Raw genomic sequence first — 23,400 nt, forward strand, 5'->3', positions numbered from 1 at the left:
GCCTTTCTACTAACCTAGTTTGGTGATTGCAGTATTCCCCACTCCACTTTGTTCTTCATTCCCAGTATGGACGTTTCATGATAAAACACTGCCAGTGCCTTATTCAGAACTAATTTCTCCTCCTTCTGTTGTTGGGAATTGTCAGAGTGAAAAAAATATGTACTTGTATATAAATCCCTGCAAATTTAGGAAAGGATATAACCAAAATGGGGCTTCCCTGGTGGCTCAGATGGTAAAAACAAAAAACAAAAAAATCTGCTTGCAATGCAAGAGACCCAGGTTTGATCCCTGGGTTGGGAAGATCCCCTGGAGAAGGGAATGGCTCCCTACTCGAGTATTCTTGCCTGGAAAATTCGTCGAACAGAAGAGCCTGGTGGGCTGCAGTCCTTGGTGTCACAAAGAGTCAGATATGACTGAGTGACTAACACTTCACTTCATAACCAAGATATGAAACCAAGACTGTTTTTTTGTGTGTGTGTGTGAGTCAGATCGGATTTATTTATATATAATGGAAAATGTCATTCAATAATTATAGTCGTTTAAGTACTTTTTTTATAAAAGGACATTTTATTTCAGGAGGAAATAGACTGACAAATCTCAATACATATGTGAGAATGAAAGAATAAAAATAAATTAAGAATAACATTTTCTTTCTAACTTGGAATTATTTATTGAGCTTCTTATTCTAAAATGAAAAATATTTGTATACATAGATAACCATATTCTCAGTTTAGACTAGTGTTTTTTTTAACTCCTATGTAATGATTGTTGTCATAATTCTTTAGTATTCTCAGACATTGGTAGTGTTGTCTTTCAAATTGTGAAACCTTAAACTAAACAATCTCAAGTAAAATAATCTATGAATAATAACATGCTTTTACTTTTAATTACTCTTTAGGAAAATTAATATTTGTGCTTAATTTCCTAATATAGCTGAACTGTAGCTCATTTAGTGTTTCTGATGAGTCTTTTTAAATCATTAGATGTTTTCTAATTTACATTCTTTTACATTCAAAATACCTCTTCATTTTGTACGTTTCCAACCTGAATATAGTATTAACTTTCATATGATATTAAACCAACTAACAGGTTATTAAAATTTTCTATTCTAAAGGTTACTAATTGTGTTCTCTAGGTGATTAAGTTTTTTTTTTCTACTTCAATGTTATAATTTCCAGCTCTTTTCTGTCATTTTGCTTCTGGCAAATAGTATTATACAATTTGATTTTCTTTGGTTTTCTGGTTTCATGCCTCACTTTTTAATCAACTATCGGTACGCACCAGTTAATAACACAATAATGTTATTTGTTTTCCAGGCTATTAAAATATTAAGGAATACTTGGAATTAACATGAATTTGTAATAATACTTTTTTTTGTTTTTGGTCTTTAGTATGCGTTAATTATCCACTTACATGCTAGCAATATCTCAAATTTTATTTGCTATCTTAAGACTTGCACTACTAGCAAATTCTTTTGCATTTTATTGTTTAAATTTCATAATTTAGTATCACTTTAAAATGTGAAACACAATTTTAACTGTGATCTGAATGCTTATGAGTATGTTTTGCTCCCTGTATTTGGATAAGCAGATGCTACCTTTACACTATTATGGCCAGTAAATGAGGCTTACTGATTAGCAGCTTCTCTTAGAAAACTGTAAGAAGTAAGAAAGTGCTCGCAGAGAATCAGTGTTTGTTAGTTAGAATAGGTGCTTTAAACATCTAGGAGAAATAACAGATAACCTTGAAAATTTTGGCTTCTAATGAAGTAATAGGATACTGTCTTTTGGGAATGTAGAAAAATAGTAAGCTTCAGTTTGGAAAATTGTGGATGAGGAAAAAAAACTTATCTAGTTATGACTTTGTTTTGTTTTTGAATGTAACTTTAAAATCTCTTAAACCATTTTAAGTAGCTTTTAATTTTCACTTCTAGTAATTGAAATATTTTATTTTTTCATTCCTTGACATTTACTTAATTCAGCAGACATCTAAAATATGTTTATCATAATAAATGGAACTTTTCACTTATGAAAGGAACTTTGGGTAGGAAATCTGTATTAGTGTTGGGAGTTTTTAAATTGTTTTTTTTCGAAGTAAGTTGGAACTTGTTCAAATTGTGACATAAATGCACTGTGAAGTTTCAGTTACAAAAATTTTCTCAGGGATGTAATTTTCTTTTTTTTATTTTAGTTCTACCAGTTTATTGCTACCAACCCATCTCCCTCCACCCTCATGCACGCATGCTCAGTCATGTAACCCCATGGACTGCAGCCCACCAGGCTCCTCTGTCCATGGACTTTTCCAGGCAAGAATACTGGAGTGAGTTGTCAATTCCTTCTCCATGGAATTTTCTTAATTGGCAAGACTAGCATGAAACAACTGAGAATTCTCTTCTTTAATAGTATTTCTATCACAGGAATTATGAAACTCTCACTTCAGAATAGGTAACGGGGGGTAAGCTGCAGAAGATACAGCTTTGTTATACTCGTTCCTTTAGGTACTGAGACCTAAGTATTTTGGAAGAAAAGAGAAACAGAATATCAGAAAGAGATGGTTAGCAAAAAGAAATTGTGCAGAGAGTGGCTTACATAATTTTTTGGATGCTAACAATATTAACTTGACCCTCTTTAGATTGGGTATCAACCACTTAACTAGTCAGGATTATTTTCATCCTGTTCAAAAGCAACTTTTATGTAGATGGTACTAATTGGGGCTGCTTTTTCTACTGTATTCCTCTCTCTAGTTTGGGGTGTTAAGTTCAAGTAATTCATGAGTTCTCATGATCCTTAGCACCATTCCCATTTGGAATCCTCTGAGATGCTCAGAAGTAAGGTGCTCCTGCTGCTCGATTTGCCTGGTGCAGTCCCAGTTTATTCCTATTGTAGATGCGTCAGCACTTATTAATTCATTGTAGAGCCCTTTTTCGTCTTCAGAAGAGCTGTGGGTTGGATGATAAGGTTTATGAACTCGAGTCAGTTAAGTTCAGTTATATCCAAAGTCTAAATTTTCCTATATTCCACAGAAGGAGAGTAGTTGTCTGATGCCTCTCCGTCTGGGAAGGCCATAGGGATTTAATTGCTCTGTATACAAACTTTCATCTTTTAATCAAGCCACTCTGTTTTTCTCACACTTTGAAACATATCTGTTACCATTTCATTTTTAAATATTAATAATCCACCAAGGAGAATTTATGTTGGTTTTCCTTAGTATCTTTCATCATAGAGAGAGTATATCTCCTTCTGCTCTCTTGTCATCACTTTTTTTGTTTTCTATAAATAATGTATTTAAACTCTCATCCTCCACAAGTTTAGCCAAATTCCTAACAGATTTCAGAATTCATATATTGGCTTTGAGCCCAATAAAAGGATACTTGTTTTCAATGTGTATGACTCACAAATGTAATTTAGACAGTAGTGGCGATTACACTTTCCCACCCCTTTTGAAGAAATATGTTGACCAATATTACTATGCCTGATCTAGAGTATAGATTGGGTCTTAAAATGAGTTCCTGTGATTTGTTGTGATACTCCATGGTCATAAATTCTGCTTTGGGTAATAGCATATTAAGTTCTTTTCAGCTGTCCACTTGGTCATGTATTGCTGGAGTCTAAAAACAAAAATGAAACCAGCTTTTTGAAGTCATCGTAAGCCCTAAAGCATTGAGGAATTTTGAGGCTACCCTTTGAGAGAACAGGATTTTCAGAGAGTAAGCTTCATATTTTGAGCAGTTTTATCTTTGAGAAAACATCTACTTCTGCTTTATTGACTACACCAAAGCCCATGGCTGTGTGGATCACAACAAACTGTGGAAAATTCTTAGAGATGGGAATACCAGACCGCCGAACCTGCCTCCTGAGAAATCTGTATGCAGGTCAAGAAGCAGCAATTAGAACTGGATGTGGAACAATAGACTGGTTCCAAATCGGGAAAGGAGTACATCAAGGCTATATATTGCCACCTTGCTTATTTAACTTATATGCAGAGTACATCATGAGAAGTCCTGGACTGGATGAAGCAAAGCTGGAATCAAGATTGCTGGGAGAAATATCAATAACCTCAGATATGCAGACGATACCATACTTATGGCAGAAAGCAAAGAACTAAATTAAAGAGCCTCTTAATGAAAGGGAAAGAGGAGAGTGAAAAAGTTGGCTTAAAGTTCGACATTCAGAAAACTAAGATCATGGCATCTAGTCCCATCACTTCGTGGCAAATAGATGGGGAAACAATGGAAACAGTGAGAAGCTTTATTTTTTGGGGCTCCAAAATCACTGCAGTTGGTGACTGCAGCCATGAAATTAAAAGACCCTTACTCATTGGAAGAAAAGCTATGACCAACATAGACAGCGTATTAAAAAGCAGAGACATTATTTGTCAACAAAGGTCCGTCTATTCAAAGCAATGGTTTTTCCAGTAGACGTGTGTGGATGTGAGAGTTGGACTATAAAGATAGCTGAGTGCTGAAGAATTGATGCTTTTGAACTATGGTGTTGGATAAGACCCTTGAGAGTCCCTTGGACTGCAAGGAGCTCCAACCAGTCAACCCTAAAGGCAGTCAGTCCTGAATACATCAGAAGGACTTATGCTAAAGCTGAAACTCCAATACTTTGACCACCTGATGCGAAGAAATAACTCATTTGCAAAGACCCTGATGCTGGGAAAGATAGAAGGTGGGAGGAGAAGGGGACAACGGAGGATAAGACGGTTGGATGGCAACACTGACTTGATGAACATGCTGCTGCTACTGCTACTGCTGCTGCTAAGTCGCTTCAGTCGTGTCCGACTCTGTGCGACCCCATAGACGGCAGCCCACCAGGCTCCGCCATCCCTGGGATTCTCCAGGCAAGAATACTGGAGTGGGTTGCCATTTCCTTCTCCAGTGCATGAAAGGGAAAAGTAAAGTGAAGTCGCTCAGTCGTGTCCGACTCTTAGCGACCCCATGGGTCTGCAGCCTACCAGGCTCCTCCATCCATGGGATTTTCCAGGCAAGAGTACTGGAGTGGGGTGCCATGAGTTTGCATAAACTCTGGGAGTTGGTGATGGACAGGGAAGCCTGGTGTGCTGCACTCCATGGGGTCTGAAAGAGTCCGACATGACTGAGTGAGTGAACTGAACTGAACGGATCTTTAAGGCAATTTCAGAAGTGGCTGCTGATTGTTTGGAAGCTAAGCAAAGTTTCACACAAGTTTGAAAGCCTTGGAAATACTTGAGATTTTCAGTTGAATTCTAAAGGGCTAGACTCTAGGATTAACCGCGAATTGACAGGAGGCCAGGCTTTATAACTTGTGAATCCCAGCTTAAGATCATCTCATAATTGATTGGATCAAGGTATTATAGGATTGCAAATGTTTTAGTCTTGCTGCCTGCCAGAAGGAAATGTAAATTTTGGTAGAAGATAATACCATCTTGAACTTTGAACTTTCTCCAGTTTTTTACATACAATGTCTTGCACTCAATCATTCATAATTGGTCATATCAGAAAATAAGACATGTCCCCAAATTAAGAGAAAATAATGGATAATTAGAAATATAACTATGTAGGGAAAAGTTAAAATTGAATGGTTTGTTATATAACTACTAATATGCTTAAGGAATTAGAAACATAATTGAGAATTTTTGATAGAAAACTAAAAACTATAAAAAAAGAAATTTTAGAGCTGAAAAATATCATAAATTACATTAGGATATCAGTGGATGAATTTTGCAGCATATTAGACACAACTGAAGGATACATAGCAGGACCAGAGAATTAGTCAGCTGGACAGTTTGTCTGAGGAACATTTTCAAACTAAAGCCATAAAGTACAGATGAGAGCATAGAAGAGAGATTTTGAACAAGGAGTAAATTGTACTAACATAATTTCTTTGTGATTCCAGAGGGAAACTAAAAAGGAAATAGGATAAAAACAATATTGGAAGAGATGACGAAGAATATTCTGAACTTGATGAAAGAAATCAAGCCACAGATTCGGGAAGCAATAGGAACCAAGTAGTATGAACATAAAGAATACTGCACAAAAGCACATCATAGTAAAATAGAAAAAACTCAAGACCAAGAAAACCCTAAAAGTAGCCAGTTGGAAAAAGATATATTGCTTCAATAAAGGAGCAAAAATAAGACTGACAGTTGGCTTCTCAACAGAAATGCTATCTTTAACGTGCTGGGAAAAGATAACTGGCCATCTCAAATTCTATAACTAGTAAAAGTCTTCTAAAAGTGAAAACCCCCACAATTTTGAGCTTAGCAGAAGCTGAAATAATTCGTTACCATAAGACCCATGCCAGGGGAAATCTAAAGAGTGTTCAAAAAGAAGAAAAAATATTTTTGAGTGGGAGCTCAGAGCATAGAAGTGGATTGAGCTTCTCTAGATTTGTCATTCTGTTTCCTGTATACATCCCTTGTAAGAACAGTCCATACTTTGACCTCTTTACTTTTATCCCATTTCTTTAGGACTCATTGCTGCTATCCCACCATTTTATTGGAAAGGCGATGTCCCAACTGCTAAATCTAAAGATTGTTTTCCTACCCTTACCTTCTTTGGATGTGGCAACCTCCAACCTTTATTAATCTTCTCTATCATGAAATTTGCCAGTGATTGTTTGATGTACTTCAGAATATCTGGTACTTTACATCTTTGTTGAGAAATTCCGGACATAAACATTTTTTAAAGCTCTGCCGTTATTCTGATGCACAACTATGTTTGAAAGCTTTCTCTACTCCTTTTTCTTCTGGGCCCTCAGACTCGCCACTTCTATTACTATTCCTTTTTGGTTTTTTTTTTTCTTTTTTTTTTTTTTTTAATAAATTTATTTATTTTAGTTGGGGGCTAATTACTTTACAATATTGTAATAGTTTTTGCCATACATTGACATGAATCAGCCATGGGTTTACATGTGTTCCCCTTCCTGGACCCCCCACCCACCTCCCTCCCCATCCCATCCCTCTGGGTCATCCTCCTTTTTGTTTTATACCTCTTTTTCCTTTGGCTTTTAAGTGCTTCTTAAGTTTCTGATTTTGGTCTATTATTGTATTCACATTGTTTCTGGTTTATAACATCTACTCTCATTGTTTTAACTTGCAATCACAAGATAGTATTAAAGGCAGAGATGACTTGGTATGTTTTATTCTCTGCTGCCTGGCTTCCTTGTGTCTGGCATGTAGTGGGTGCTCCATAAATATTTGTTAAAAGATTGAGTAAATGAATATGTTCATATTGTTTACTAAAGAAATACTTCAGGTCACAATTATCAGTTTTATGGTTTTACCTTTCATATATAGGTCTTTGATTTGCATCTATATATATATGTATCTGACTTTATTTATAGTGGACCAGTTTTCCCAACATCCAATACTGAACAAATTTTTGTTTTCTTATTGGTTTGTGATGCTACGTTTATTTCCTAGCAAGTTGGCTAGCCCATCTTTTACTAAGATTTTAATGCATCATCACCTCCTGTACAATCATTTTCAAACTTCATAAACTATGACTCACAGAAAGGAATACATTTTACATTCTAAAACACTTTACACATACATATGTATGAGAATTTCACCAATGAAAATTTTATAAATAATATTCTGGTAAATTTACTCTTTATGACATGTTCTAATATTTTCCATTACATTTTATTTCATTTTCTAAAGTTAATGTTTATCTTGATATTAATGGATTGCAAGCTATAGTTTAAAAGGGTAGCTCCAGGAAACTTTTCCATGAGCATCTTTCCATATGCTTTCATTATGCTCTGTGTGATCAGTGTTACTGTATTTTTGCGTAACATTGCTGTTGTTTTAATTAAATATTGTTTCCTTCCTAAGCTGTGTCTCCTTCAGTACATAATTTTTTTGAGTCTCTATAACCTAGCATCTGGCCTATAGATTTATTCGTACTGTATTTTTGTAGAATTGATACCTCTAGAAAACTTATATTGTACATAACATGTTGAAAAAGTTCTTGAGTTTGCATTTGTATACATTTAATTTTGAGGAAACTGCTTAGGCACATAGTCATATAAAGAAAACTTTTAATAATACATATTATAATTTTTGAGTTGTCCAAGTATAATTTTCTGCTTTGCAGTACAATAAATATTGTTAATGATCAAGAATATGTCAAAATAAAAGAATTGTGACTTTTTCTCAGGGAGAAAATAGGCCTTCTTGTGCTAGTGGGAAATGTTCTGTATATAAAATAAATCTCTCAAGCTAGTCATATTTTTATAGTTCTGTTAATAGAATTTTCACTTTGGTTATCTTAAATTGTTGTTCTTTTCCAGTCATTATTCAATCTTTTGGAATTCAGAAGATTAGTTCTGAATTACAAGCCTCCATCAAATGTTCAAGATTTACCCCGAAACCAAAAGGTAAAATTATGAAAGATTTTTAAGTAGAGTATATTTTTTTGTGTTTGCTTTTGATGCCATGCCGTGTGCCTGACCCTTTGCAATCGTATGGACTACAGCCTGCCAGGCCCCTATGGCCATAGAATTTTCCAGGAGTTGGTTGCCATTTCCTATTCTAAAGGATCTTCCCAACCCAGGGATGGAACCCACATCTCCTGTGTCTCTTGCATTAAAGGTGGACTCTTACCCGCTGAGCCATGGAAGAAAGTTTGCTTTTGGGATATTTGTGAAATCAAATCTGAAAGTGAAAGGAAAGTGAAATCGCTCAATCATGTCCGACTCTTTGCGACCCCATGGACTGTAGCCTACCAGGCTCCTCAGTCCATGGAATTTTCCAGGCAAGAGTACTGGAGTGGGTTGCCATTTCCTTTTCCAGGGGATCTTCCCAACCCAGCGATCAAACCCGGGTCTCCCACACAACAGACAGACGCTTTACCATCTGAGCCACCAGCAGTGTCAAATTTGAACATCAACCTGTTAATCTCAACTACAACATAACTTACTATTCTTGGTCAGTATATTGTAAATATATGAATTTTTCTACACATGTGTGTCAGTAACAGGCCAGTTTTTTTGTTTCACTTTAGTAATTGCTTTTTTCTTCTTTTTAGAATATCAGAGTAATAGGTTACCATTTACAATTCAGGGTCTTTCCTCCTCAAAAATTGTGTGGAAATCAAACATTTTTCATATATTTCTGTAGATGAACTCTTTAAAAGATTAGTTTTGCCCTGTTTTTGCAGTGTGAATCTATATTTTCTAATATTGTTAGGCAATATAACGTGACAGAGAGCACAGAGGTCAGAGCCACATTGCCTAAGTTCTGGACCTAGAGCTAGTTACTTGATCTAGTTGCTGTTCTGTTTTCTTATCTGAAAATTGAAAATAATGACAGCAATTGTTTTATAGAGTTTCTGTGAGAATTAAATGAGATAATAAAACATAAAGGGCTTAGAAGTACCTGGTACATAGTGGTAGCTTACAGTTAAAGATGTCCTGAAGAAGATTTAGCTTTGGGACCAGGAACTGAGCTTGATCACTCAGAGATTTTGTGTGGCAGAAGTGAAAAGGGACAGAGAATGCTTCTGACATAGACATCAGAAGGGGGACAGAGAGTGCTCCACTTGCTAGTCTTATCCGTGCTTTATATACTTTTGCCAGACTCACTCCCACAACAAATATCCTGAATTAACAAGATTAGAACTAACAAAAGAAAGATCTTACAGACCCACTCCCACAGCGCATGTCTTAAGATACCAAATTAGTTAGAAGGTTCTTGTTAAAAAGAAGAAACATGTCCTCGAGCAAGATACATTGTTATATAATCATTAGTACAGAGCTGAAGGAAAAACATACCTTTGAGCAAGATGAGTTGTTTTATTGTGTAAAGATATTTAGTCTTAAAGATTGTCATAACAACTCAGAGTTGAAGAAAAAACATCTTATGTGACTAAAACCAAGCAAGGTAGAAAAAAACCTTTTGTCCTTGTCTCTTTCTTGAGAGCTCCGGACCCCTTATCAACCTACCTAAGAATTAACTGTCTCAGTAGTCAGTACCAGGTGTCAGCTATTGCTAGTTATATTGTTCATATTAGCTTTTCAAAAGATAGGACTGATTCACATTCAGAAATTCATACTTAATGAAAAAGATTAATTATGGAGATGATATGCTTGACTGTAAGACTTAATGATCTTACCATAAAGAAACTAGCCATAAAGACAAAGAAGTGAAAAGTTGTAGGTTTCAATAAAGTGTTGAACTTTGTATGATCTTTTGTTAGTTGTAATGATACATTATTAAATTATGTTTTCTTTTTAGTCTATAATTTTGAAAACAATTTTTCCTGCAAACATTATAAATGTAAACATTTATAATGCAAGCTGATGGGAATATAATTTGATTTTTAACCAGCTTTTCAGGCTGTAATCTTTAGCCATAAAATGTCAGACTAAAAAACATTTTCAGAAGGGAACTAAGATCACCTGACCAACTACTTATACTTCCAGAGAAATTAAGCAAACCTCTTTCATTCATTACAGTTTTTACATGAAACTTTTTGGACTATTGCCTCCCTCTGTTAACGATTTGGTTAATTCTTTCTTTTGGTGTTTTTGCTGAAGTATATTTGTAATTTACATGATTATTTAGAATTATTACTTGCAATTAGATGTTCATAAGTATCTTTTTTCCCCATATGTATCTTAACCTCTTTTGTGTTCCTGTATTTTAGTACTTTACAGAGTTTAGCTTTCTTTTATTCTTTAAATAATTGAATAAGACCTACTTAGTTTTATAATCTTACTTGAAAAACAATCGTGATATCAATGCCTGTGTACAAGAGTTTGGGGTCATGAGAATGTTTAGCTGAATACTATAGAAATGTATGAATCCAATCTTTTAACACCTTTCTAGGGAAATTTCTCTTAATGGAAGGGTCTGCATGTCTAGGTATCCCTTTAGTTTAAGAAATTAAAATAATTTTAATAATAATGACTGCCATTGGAAAAATCCCTCAACAGGAATACTATGCAGTTTTATAAAAGATTGTTCTACAAATGGGATATTTCTTTAATTTCACGTGATGACAGCAATACATATTGTAACTTGACATCTTTGAAGCTAATGTGAGATTTAGAGGTAGCCACTGATTAGTGTTACAATTCAATTCATTTGAAGTGATAAAAGGCACAGGTTTCAAAAAGGTGTCAGTGTAACCTTAGTCACTTATTATTTAATAATGAATTTATAGCAGACTCATCTAGTGTTTACTGCTGCACTGAGTCTGAACAGTGTAGCAGTAAACACTGAGGGTTCACTTTGATCAAATCACAGAGATGTATTTGCATACATTATAAAGCAGGATTTTTTTTTATTAGCAGTTTAAAATTGCAGCAAGCATTATATGTCTATTGATCGACAGAATGAAATGAAGTCTTTGAAATCAATTTGCATTTGAATAGACTTGTTTATTGCTTCTAGAGTTTGAAACTAATTTTATACATCCATATTTATTTATGCTATTTGTAATCTTAATGTCTAGGAGAATTGCGAGATTATTAGAAATTTAAAGATAGATTCTCACTGTAAACATCTCATCCTTCCCCGTTTCCACACATAATCTCTTTTGACTTAAAAAGCCACAGACTGATGGGAAAGCATATATTGAATGTTGACAAAACAAAGAGGCATAAGCTTATAATATTTAGAGGTAATCACCATATAATTAATAACCTTATTAATCATAAGGTTTATTATTTAAAGCCTTGATTTAGGTGAATATTTTCAAATAAACAATATTCTCCCTACTTAGAAGTGAGAAGCATATGAGAAGGAAATGATATGGGGATAATGCCATAAATATATTATTGAGCAAATATCTGAGGGAGTTTTGAATTTTAAAATAAAAAGAGACATTCTGGAATTTTTGTGTTTAGCTGTGAAGGTATAACAGAAGCTGGATTTACAAGTTTTAGCAAATTTTTAAGGATTCAAGGCATACAGATTATGTTTTCCAACCACAGTGAAATTAAGTTAGAAATCAACAACAGAAAGATATCTAGAAAATCCCCACAGTATTTGGAAATTATTTACACTTCTAAATAACCCCAAGAACAATGAACAAATCAAACAAAATTTCAGGGTGTTCTGAACTGAATAAAAATTAAAATGATGTATCAAAATTAGATAGATATAGCTAAAAGCAGTGGTTAATGGAAAATATATGAACTAAATGCCTTATTAGAAAATAGTTTCAAATTAGTGACATATGATTATGTCAGAAAATTAGAAAAAAAGATCATTAATTTGAAAGCAGAAGAAGGGAAATAATAAAGATAAGAGTGTGAATCTTTGAAATAGACATCAGGAAAACAATAGAGAAAAATTAATGAAATCACAGCTGCTTCTTAAGAATATTGGTAAAACTGATAAACTTCTAGGTAGACTGAGCAAGAAAAGAGAAGAAACAAATAACCAAAATAAATGAAAGCGGCACACATCACTGCATATTCTGCAGACAGTAAAAGAGAATAGTGGAATATTACAAACAACAGACAAATATTTTGAAAGCCAAAGGCTATTGAATGTAACTGATGAAAAGATAAGCTATGTATTTCTATATTAAAGAAATTAATTTTTTAGTTTTGAACTTATGCACCAAAAAATAAAATCAACAGCAAAAAGTTTATTGGTGAGTTATACCACACATTTAAGGAAGAAATAATACCAATTCTCTTCAAGTTTTCTCAGAAAATTGAAGAGATAAAACTTGCAAATTTACCCTGTGAGACCAACATTACACTGAAACCAAAAGTAGAAAAATTTATTTCAAGAAAAGAAAACTGTAGACCAATATTCCTTATGACTAATAGAAGGAAAAATTGTCAGAATTGGGGCAAGTTGAATGATGCAATACATGTAAAGGACAATACCTCATTGACAAGTGGGATTTTTCCAGGACTGAAAGATTGGTTTAGTGTTCAGAAATGAATATAATGCATCATAGTGACAGTTTAGACAAGAAAAGCCATAAGACTAGCTCAGTAGATGAAGAAAAAGGATTTGACAAAAGCTAGTATCTATTTATGGCAAAATCTCTCTCAGTAGCTAGGAATAGAAAGAAACTTTTTTATCTTGATGAAACTAATTTATGAGAAACCTACAAATATTTATAATACTTAATGGTGAAAGACAATCCTTTTCTTCAAAGATCAGGGACAAACAAGGATGTCAGGCCTCACCACTTTTTTATTAAACATTAGCGATCTCAACCAGTGCTATATGGCAAGAAAAAGAAAGAAGCAGGCAAATTGGAAAGGAAGAAATAAAGCTGTCTTTTGGTGTATATGACTGATTGTCTATTTGGAAAATCCTAAGTACTCTACCAAAAAAAAGGTGCTAGAATCAAGGGGCCAGATTATTTAGCTGTGTTACATGGTACAAGGCAAACGTGCAAAAATCAATTGTAGATGCTTCCCTGGTGGCTCAATGGTAAAGAATCTGCCTGCCAATGCAGGAGACAGGGTTCGATCTCTGATCTGGGAGGATCCCACATGCTGCAGAGTAACAAAGCCCCAGTGCCCCGACTACTGAGCCTACATGCCCTAGAGCCTGTGCACTGCAACTGGAGAGTAGCCCCGCTCGCCGCTCGCCACAACTAGAGAAAAGTCCATGCAGCAACAAAGCCCCAGCACAGCCAAGAATAAATAACTAAATAAAATTATTTTAAAAATCAACTATATTTCTTAGTACCAGCAACACACAATTGGAAATATAAATTAAAAAATGATTATCTAAGAGCATAAAAGATAGAATATTAGAGGGAAAGTAGATAAAAGGTACAGAAAACTACAAAACATCACTGGGAAAATTTAAAGAAGTAGAGAGATATAGTATGTTTATGAATCAGCTGATTCAGTATTGTTAGGATATCAGTTCTCCCCAGCTTATAGAATCAGTGCGATACAGATATAATTTTGGCTGGCATTTTCATAGGAGTTGACATATTGTAAAATTTATATGGAAAATCAAGGGATATAGAATAGCAATAGCAGTTTTAAAAAGAAAGGCAATGTTGGAGAAATTAGCAGGCTACAGTGATCAAGACACTATGTTATTGGTGAAAAGACAGTCAAATAGATCATTAGAAGAGAATAGAGTGTACAGAAATTTAATATACACATAGGGGCAATTGGTTTTAATAAAAGTTGCCCAAAAAATTCAGTGAAAAAAGGAAAATCTTTTGAACTAATGATGTCATGGGAAGAAAAGTACTTTTCAGCCTCTACAAGACATTATATATGAAAAAAAAGAAGTAATGAACTATAGACCTAAAACAAAGTACTGAAACTATAAAAATTCATGGGTAAAACAGAAAATTTTAGGGTTCTGAATTAAAAATTTTTTTAAGTACTGCAACAAACTGGCACAAATTAAACAAGGAAATTTTAATAAATCAGACTTCATCAAAATGAAAAATTTGTTTTTGAAAAATTCATGCAAATTAAACAGGCACACCACAGATTGGGAGAATATAACAATAAAACTTGTATCACAAAAAGGAATTTTATGTAAAATATATACAGAATTTGTACAATTCAGTACAAGACAAATAACCTATCTCAACAGATTACACCACCAAAGAAGATAAACAGATTGTAAATAACTACATTAAAAGATGCTCTATGTTACTGGACTAAATTAGGACTAATGAAAATTTTAACTAGAGATGACACTAGAAGAACTAAAGTTAAAAAATATAGCCCATATCCAAGTGTGAATGTGAACCTAGAATGTGGACCTAGAACTCGCATTCCACCGCCACTGAGTATGTAAAATATTGCATACATGTAAAACTGCTATGGCTGATCCATATCCCTTGATTTTCTATATAAAGTTTACATATTTTATATATTCACTGGCATATGTAGTGCCTTTGGAAAACTGTTTGTTTCTTAAAAATGTATACCATACAGCCTCGCCAGTTCCTTGTGGTGCTTGACTCACGAGGAATGAGAGCGTATGTCCACACAAAGCCACATCCAATAATATCTGCAGCAGCTGGAACAGGTTAATGTGTAAGTAATTGTGTTCTGCCCACACAGTGGGATCCCACTCAGCAATAAAATGGGATGGATTGTACATAAACATACGAGTGAAGGTCAAAATAATTATGCCAATTGCAGGAAAGCAGACTGAAATGAGTACATGGAGTATAATTTTGATGTATATAAATCTCTGGAAAACATAAAGTAACCATGGTTGCTTGGGAATGATTAGGGAGGGGAGTGAGGGATGAAGAAAGTTCTGCGGGTAATATGCAGGTACTGATTGTGGTAATACAGTCATGGATGTATACATATGTGAAGCTTGTAAAATTGTACACTAATATACAGTATATTGTACATCAGTTATATCTTGGTAAATCTGTTAAAAAAAGATAAAGAATCATGTTTGAATAGTTTCTATATGTGGTGGTATTTTCATAATTTAGCCACATATAGTGGCTAGTCTTAACAGCATTCACTAATTTTGTCTTTTGAAATTTCAAGATTTTTCTAGCCACAAGGAATTGCCAAGAGCAAAGAATGTTTTATTAATGTATTTAACTTTTCACATTTACTTCTTAGCAGAATTTCACTAAATTTTCAAAAGACATTTTTTTTTTCATCCTTGTTACTTGGCAAGGAATGTCTCAAGCTGTCTTTGCCTTAGGTGTAGTGATAAATGAAGAGATTGAACACAAGAAATTAAGAGTATTTATGAAAATTACTTTGTGGATTAAAATTGTTAGTATTTACAGTCTTGAAACCCTTGTTATGAAATAGTAAGTACCACAGAAAAATCATGAATTAGTTTTTTATCTTATTTAAAACTTTTGCATTTATTCTTTATCATAGATGATAGAATTTATTATGCTTAAATAAAATCCATTTTTTTTAATGTTTTCTGTAACTTAGTATTTTTATGTTAGACTTTATGTACTTTCTGATTGCTATAGTGGATTTGTAGTTTTTAAATCAGATAAATATTTGAAATCGTTTTGTCTCCTTACATCTATTTCTTAAGACTCCTTTTTTGATGCATTTTGAGAGCAGCTGTTTCTGTATTAATTGATTATACTGGGCATCAACTGTACACACATACACATGCCTACAAAACTGCAAACTTGAAAGTTTTTTCTAATATTTAAATGGTATATATAAGCTTTGTTAAAATTTTTATTTCAAGAGCTAACCATAGTAACAACTACTCGTCTGGTTTGTTATCATGTTTCACTAAGATAGGTGAATTATAATCTTATAAAACATTTTCTTCTTATTTTAAAATGAATTATTTATGATATTTGATTGTTTTTGTTCCATCTGGAGTATTTGGTTTAATCAACCAGAAAGAATTGAATGCTTGTTTTGTGTAGCAAAAAGTTGTGAAAGATATACAGATATTCTTGTCTTTGAGAAACTTAACAGTTAATCAAAAAATAAAAGTGAACTTTCAAAAGGAACCCTGGAAGGATGATGCATTCTTATTTGACTAATGTTAGTTTGATAATTAGGATTATCACATAACAGTTTAAGTTAGTGATTCATTCCTAAAGTGAAAAACATTAATTTCAGTTGATGTGGAGTTTGATGAGATCATTGACTTGGAGGGGCCTGGGAAGACTTCATGGTGGAGGAGGGATTTTTTGCTTAAATGGGTTTATTGAGGGTAAAGTACTTAAATAGTGCCTGGTACGTGATTAAACACTCATTGAATGTTGGCTCTTGTTATTGCTGTTCTCAGCAGCAGCTGGGCTTTGCTGAATGGGAAGGATTATAATAAAGACATAAATGAGGATATTCTTGGCTGGGTAATGACATGATTTGCTGTGAATATATGGCATTTATGCTAAAATTGTGAGCTTAAGCTAGATGCTCTGCTGTTTCCATGCTTGACTCCTTTCTGTCTGCTAGCTGGAACCAACTCTTCTTTTTTTATAATAGGATGCTGGACTCATTCTTATGTTATATTAGTTAAATTTCTGGTTAATTTTTAAATGAGTATCCCTTTACCAGTAAAAAAATTTAATTTCACTTAAGATTTTTTTTTTCTTTTTTTCAATAGGAGCATCGGAATTTGCCTTTTATGCGTGAGCTTCGATATCTATTTGCACTTCTTGTTGGTACTAAAAGGAAATATGTTGATCCATCAAGAGCAGTTGAGATACTTAAAGATGCTTTCAAATCAAATGATTCCCAGCAGGTAGCTTTTTTGTGCTTGCTTGTTTATTAATTATTTTTATTTTATTTAATTTTTTCTTCCTTAAGCAGTGTTTTTAAAAGATAAATGAGAATAACATTTCTATTATCAAAATAATTCTTATTTTTATAAGAATAAGCTGGAGCCATTTAAAATATGATTATTTGGAAGATTTACTTTAAATTAAAACACAGTAATCTTGATAGTATATGATAAATCAAGCTGTAATTAAATGAAAGTAACAGGTAAAATGAAAAATGTTCACAAGTATGTAATTAAAAATCTTCACCAAGGTTTGATAACCCAGTGTCAGTATAGTATACATACTTTTGATATGCATGTTTTTGCTGGCAGAAATTCCTCATTCAGAAAAGTTTTCTGAATGATACTAACTTTGCTTCTGAATGATATTAACTTTGTCACTGCTTCTTTTATTTCCCAATCTTTATGTAGTGCTGTTTGGTTACTTTTTATCAATTTCTTAGAAAGAATATTGGAAATTTTCCTATAAAAGTAGAAAGTGCCTACAAACATACCAACATTTTCACATATAATTTGAAAAGTTAGAGAAATTAAAGAAGGAATGCAGAAGAGAAGCAAAGAAAGTAGCAGAGGATAATAGCAACAATGTTGAATAAGATGACAGTGATGTAATGGGCAGAAAATAAAGAGGATACTTGAAATTTTAAAAATTCCACTACATTTGCAGTGTAGTTGTTGTAGTACGTGCATATATATCTGTTATCTGGATGTGTGGAGAGGGTCTTTGGCAGAGAATTCTGAAAGGTGTCTGATTTTGCCACTGCCTTCCCTGTGCTTTTTAAAAAATGCTTTTAATGGCAAAGATAAATGAACAAAAAAGGTGGTCATATCAGAATTTGCTTATGTTTGTTGTTGTTTTCAATTTTTAACCATCCCCTCCCCCCTGGCATTTTCTTCTGAAGAGCACTGGATAACTAGGAAACCTTTTTCTTTCTTATCAGGTATAGCCTTGCAGGGTAAGTAACATTATAGAAAAATATGGCAAGTCGTTTTAAGGTATTATGTTAGTTAGGACAGCTGTAACAAATGAGTGATTTCACCAACCAAGTGATTTCAAAGCAAGAGAGAATGATTCTCCCATAGTTCTAGAAGCCAGAAGATCAAGATAAAGGTATTGGCCGAGTGAGCCATGCTCTCTCCAGTGGCCCTCAAAGGTAGTCCTTCCTTGCCTCTACCCTCTGTTGATTCCTGGGGTTCCTTGGCTTATGGTTCCAATCTCTTTGTGTTGATATGACCTTGCCCCCTGTATGTCTGTGTTCCTGCCCCTGCCCCCCAACCCCCACCTCTTATAAGAGTGCCCATCACTGGAGTTAGGGCCTGTCTTAATCCAGAATGGTCGCATCTTAAGATCCATACTTTCTTTACATCTGTAAAGACTCTTATTCCAAATACAGTCACATTCTGAGGTTCCAAGTGGACATATATTTTGATAGGCCTCAATTTAACCCACTACAGGTGGTATGGATGTTTATAACTAGCTTTTTGTGTTAAGTTTGGTTGTCTTCATATGGCTTTGGAGCAATTTATTGATACTTCCTAGACCTTAGTTTCAACATTTTAAAGGTAAATCGGTTGTCCTGGATGCTCTTCAAAAAACTTCTGGCTATGGAAATGTGTAACAGTAAGTTTGTTTTATATTTAAGGCTATTTTGATAAAAGCAAGTTGCTTACACTTACTTATCTGTCTTTGGGCAGTCATAGTAAGAATTGCTTTATCCTTGCACCCAACCCCACTCTTCATGCAGGTTCTATACAAACCTGTTTGCTGTATTCCAGGTCAGATTGTTGAAAGAAGTTTATGATAGTTGATGAGTACAACTGCCACTGCTTTATTCCTGTTTATCTATGTCAGGTGAGCTAGAACCGAAGGAAGGGATTGTGGAAGGTGAAGATTATGCTGGTTCTGATTGGAGACTCAGTTTGAACTTCAGAGGTGGTAGACCTTGATAATCAGGGAATCGGTGATTGATTGGACTCAACCTATCCAAGTTAACAGATATCTTAGTAAAATTAGATATGGCTTAAAAAGTGGTGTGTAACAGTTGAATTGAGAAAATGAATTGTTTAAAAGCTCATGTTACTTCTAAGAGAGAAGCCAGTAATAAATCTTTAAGGGAGAATTCTTTGGTAATGTGAGTCCTTCGTTTTATAAAGATTCATTAGAGAACTCTGGGGGAAGGTGATAACTCTTTTTAAAAATCTCATTCATGAGTTTGAGTTTTTATATATATCAATATATATATACATATATATTTTTTCCCTCCTAAAGTGAAACTCAGTCACAGAATCATGAATATAATGCTTGTTTTTCTCAAATACTGATTTTATGCTCTGGTTAAGTTATAAATATGTCTTGCATTTGATGTGAAACATTTCATATGATACCTTTGTGAGAAGTCAGTTAATTATACATTAGAAAAGACTAGCTGTAAGTTTTATGTTGCAGTGTTTTCATTACACTCAAATATCAATAAGACATTTTTTTTCCCCCACAGCAAGACGTGAGTGAGTTTACACACAAATTATTAGATTGGTTAGAAGATGCCTTCCAAATGAAAGCTGAAGAAGAGACGTAAGTTACTGTGAAGTTCAGTTTATGGGGTTTAGGAGATTGATGAATAACACTGTTTTTTTTTTTTCTCTTATGTATTCCGTGTCAACAGAGAAATAGGAAGATGAGATAAGGGTATGGAAACCCAAATGTTATTTGTATTATTTATAAGCTTTTTGGAATTTGTGGCCACAAATGCTGAGGTTTAAAACAAAAGCAAAGCTTCAGCCCTCTAGCTTTCAGTCCAGCTCTAGTGTTCCTGGCTCTTAGTGCAATCCAGACTCAAGTTCCTGTTGTAAAGACTGTAGCAGAAACTTTGGATGATGTCATAGATGGAGGAAATCATCATGGTTTTAATTCTGCCAGGATGCCTATCATTAAGGGCCAATTGGTTTTTTTTATTAGACAACTACTTATAAACTTGTGTTGGAAAAAATCTCTCCAGATTATGGCACTAAATCTACAATATCTGAGGGAAAAATCCTGTTGTGGGAAACTTAGAATATGAAAGCTGCTTCCTTTTCGGAATGTTTAGAAGTTTATGATGCTAACAGCTGTGGTCTGGTGCTCTTCTTTTCTGTTCATCAAAATTCTTAAGTTGCAGTTTGCTTATAAAAGTCAGTTTGCTGGCCCTCAGTGCTGCATTGAATATAAGCTGTCTTTTTAATAATATATTTTCATGCCACAGTGGTTGCTACTGTAGCATTTTGGTATGAAATTGGTTAGACTTGTGAAACCTGCTTTCTAGGGAGTTTCTTTCTTTATGTTAGTTTCATTTGGTAAATCTCCCCATCCCGATGCTGAACTGAATCTGCTGTTGATGCTTTCTGAAACCTGAGTTCCAGCTCCAGTAAAGATCATCATCTCTATGATAAGCTGTTTTCTCAACTTTTGAATGTTGTAGGCCTTTAGTATATTTCTTTCTGCACCCCCCCCAGGTGTCTTCTCTTTCTTGTTGCTTGACTTTGTTTCCTGCCCTGTTTTTTTCTGTTTTCTGCCCTATCTCTCTATGCTGTCTTAATAGGTCTGTCATAATGAGAGTTAATGAAATATGAGTTAGGAGTATGCCCAAGTAGTTTATTATTCACACAGGAATTGTCCACCTTCACCTCTTTTGTGTTACAGAATTCCACCAGGGTTCTGTCCTGTCAGACCGACAGACAGCCTGTGTGTGAACTTGAACTACAATTTTCTACCCTGGCTCCTCTTTAGTAAAATTCATGTTCCTTGTACTTTTCCTTAGAGTTCCAACCCCCAAAATTTATTGAGCATGTTTCCAGAGTGTGAATGCTATCTGTGTCCCTGTCTCTTTGGAGTTCTCTCAGTAATTCTTTATTTTACCCTGAAGTCCCTGGTTCCTCCTCTGAAATCTGTCCAGACTTTCTGTAATCACCTCATGTAGTAGCCTCTGTTCAACACAGCTCTCTTATTGCTGTCTCTCACTAGACTGCCACTTGGCTGTTTTCTGAATACTGATTATTTCTGAAAGGATCATTCTTTTCTGGTTTTGGAGATCTTTCCTTATTTTACTCATTTTACTTCTAAAAATATTTTTTCGGCTCCCGTGTTAACTTTTCTGATCTAGTAACTAACAAATTACCAGAGGTCAAATTGCCAACATCTGCTGGATCATCGAAAAAGCAAGAGAGTTCCAGGAAAACATTTATTTCTGCTTTATTGACTATGCCAAAGCCTTTGACTGTGTGGATCACAATAAACTGTGGAAAATTCTGAAAGAGATGGGAATACCAGACCACCTGACCTGCCTCTTGAGAAATCTGTATGCAGGTCAGGAAGCAACAGTTAGAACTGGACATGGAACAGCAGACTGGTTCCACATCAGGAAAGGAGTACGTCAAGGCTCCTTTGAGCCCTGCTTATTCAGCTTATATGCACACTACATCATGAGAAACGCTGGGCTAGATGAAGCACAAGCTGAAATCAAGATTGCCGGGAGAAATATCAATAACCTCAGATATGCAGATGACACCACCCTTATGGCAGAAAGCAAAGAAGAACTAAAGAACCTCTTGATGAATGTGAAAGAGGAGAGTGAAAAAGTTGGCTTAAAGCTCAACGTTCAGAAAACTAAGATCATGGCATCTGGTCCCATTACTTCACGGCAAATAGATGGAGAAACAGTGGAAACAGTGTCAGACTTTGTTTTTCTGGGCTCCAAAATCACTGCAGATGGTGATTGCAGCCATGAAATTAAAAGATGCTTACTCCTTGGAAGGAAAGTTAGGACCAACCTAGACAGCATATTTAAAAGCAGAGACATTACTTTGCCAACAAAGGTCCGTCTAGTCAAGGCTATGGTTTTTCTAGTGGTCATGTATGGATGTGAGAGTTGGACAGTGAAGAAAGCTGAGCGCCGAAGAATTGATGCTTTTGAACTGTGGTGTTGGAGAAGACTCTTGAGAGTCCTTTGGACTACAAGGAGATCCAACCAGTCCATCCTAAAGGAAATCAGTCCTGAATGTTCATTGGAAGGACTGATGCTGAAGCTGAAGTTGAAACTCCAATACTTTGGCCACCTGATGCGAAGAGCTGGCTAATTTGAAAAGACCCCGATGCTGGGAAAGATTGAAGGCAGGAAGAGAAGGGGACCACAGAGGATGAGATAGTTAGATGACATCACCAGCTCAATGGACATGAGTTTGAGTAACTCTGGGAGTTGGTGATGGACAGGGAGGCCTGGCCTGCTGCATTCCATGGGGTCGCATGGGGTTGGACGTGACTGAGTGACTGTACTGAACTAACAAGTTTTCTCTCTCCTTTTTCTAAAACTGTTTTAAAAGAATCTAGAACTTACCTATTTCATCTGAAATCACAAGCTTTAGTTGAAGTATTTACTTGTTGTTTATTTCTCAGTAGTTTTGTTTTTTCTTTACTGTTTATGGAGCTAAAACTTTTTAAAGTTTAAAAGATTGGGAAGCTCTGAGTACTGTATCAGTTGCTCTAAATCTTTGAACTCTTTTCTGTACCAACCTGATTCCTGATGTTAAGGTGTCCCTGATACAAGTTTCTTTGATGATTTCTTTTGCCTTTGATATTTGTGATATTTCTGTCAGTCTAGCTTTTCTTCGTGCAAGTGGTGGATATATCATTTCTATTAAAGAAGTTTCAGGTGTTTTAAATTGTTCTTAACTTGTGTTCCATGCACTTTTGTTGATAACAACAGTTGGGGTCCCTGAGATTCAAAGCTTAAATGCACAGTAAAGAGTAAGACCTCTGAGAGGTTGCAAAGAAGGACAGGGTAAAGAATTTCTAGAAAATTTGTCAGCCTGACTCCTTAGGGAAGGTCAGTGCATACCGCAGGTCAGTGGAGAGCAGACCAAAATTTAGATACAAAGAATTGAAAAGAGACTTGGAAAGAGAATTCAGAATTAATACAGCTGCTCTTACACAGTTTCTTCTGTCAAAGACATCAACCTGGTATGTCATTGCTCTTTCTGTGGAGTATGTGTGTGAAAATAAGGAGAGAAATCAGGAATGTTGTTTTTCTGTTGGGTTAGCCAAAAGGTTCTGTAAGATGTCATTGAAAAACCCGAACGAACTTTTTGACCATCCCAGTACACCACAGTATGATGCATGAAAGTGGAGGTACTAATCTTTATGTCTAAAGATTCATGGACTTTTACATCAAGAGAATCAGTCTTTGC

At 34.8% G+C, this 23,400-nt stretch overlaps 1 protein-coding gene across 50 annotated transcripts in view; it reads left to right on the top strand.

The window, feature by feature from the left end:
* Positions 1 to 23,400, top strand: part of USP25 (ubiquitin specific peptidase 25) — a 153,066-nt gene that overhangs the window by 54,309 nt on the left and 75,357 nt on the right. For 31 of the 50 annotated variants that reach the window (XR_014077593.1, XM_081572643.1, XM_081572655.1 and 28 more), the window contains 3 exons: positions 8,277 to 8,363; positions 17,008 to 17,145; positions 19,680 to 19,756. Coding sequence is in view for 49 of the 50 variants with exons in the window: in XM_081572643.1 (XP_081428769.1) it covers positions 8,277 to 8,363; positions 17,008 to 17,145; positions 19,680 to 19,756 (302 nt within the window). In the remaining variant the exon portion in view is untranslated. Of the gene's footprint in view, positions 1 to 6,450; positions 6,622 to 8,276; positions 8,404 to 16,958; positions 17,146 to 19,679; positions 19,757 to 23,400 lie in introns of all 50 variants that reach the window. The other 19 variants (XM_081572651.1, XM_081572653.1, XM_081572652.1 and 16 more) reach the window with 5 other exon arrangements.

This window comes from Giraffa tippelskirchi, chromosome 2 (assembly GCF_054371585.1).
Source record: "Giraffa tippelskirchi isolate mGirTip1 chromosome 2, T2T-mGirTip1v1.2.pri, whole genome shotgun sequence".
NCBI lineage: Eukaryota > Metazoa > Chordata > Mammalia > Artiodactyla > Giraffidae > Giraffa > Giraffa tippelskirchi.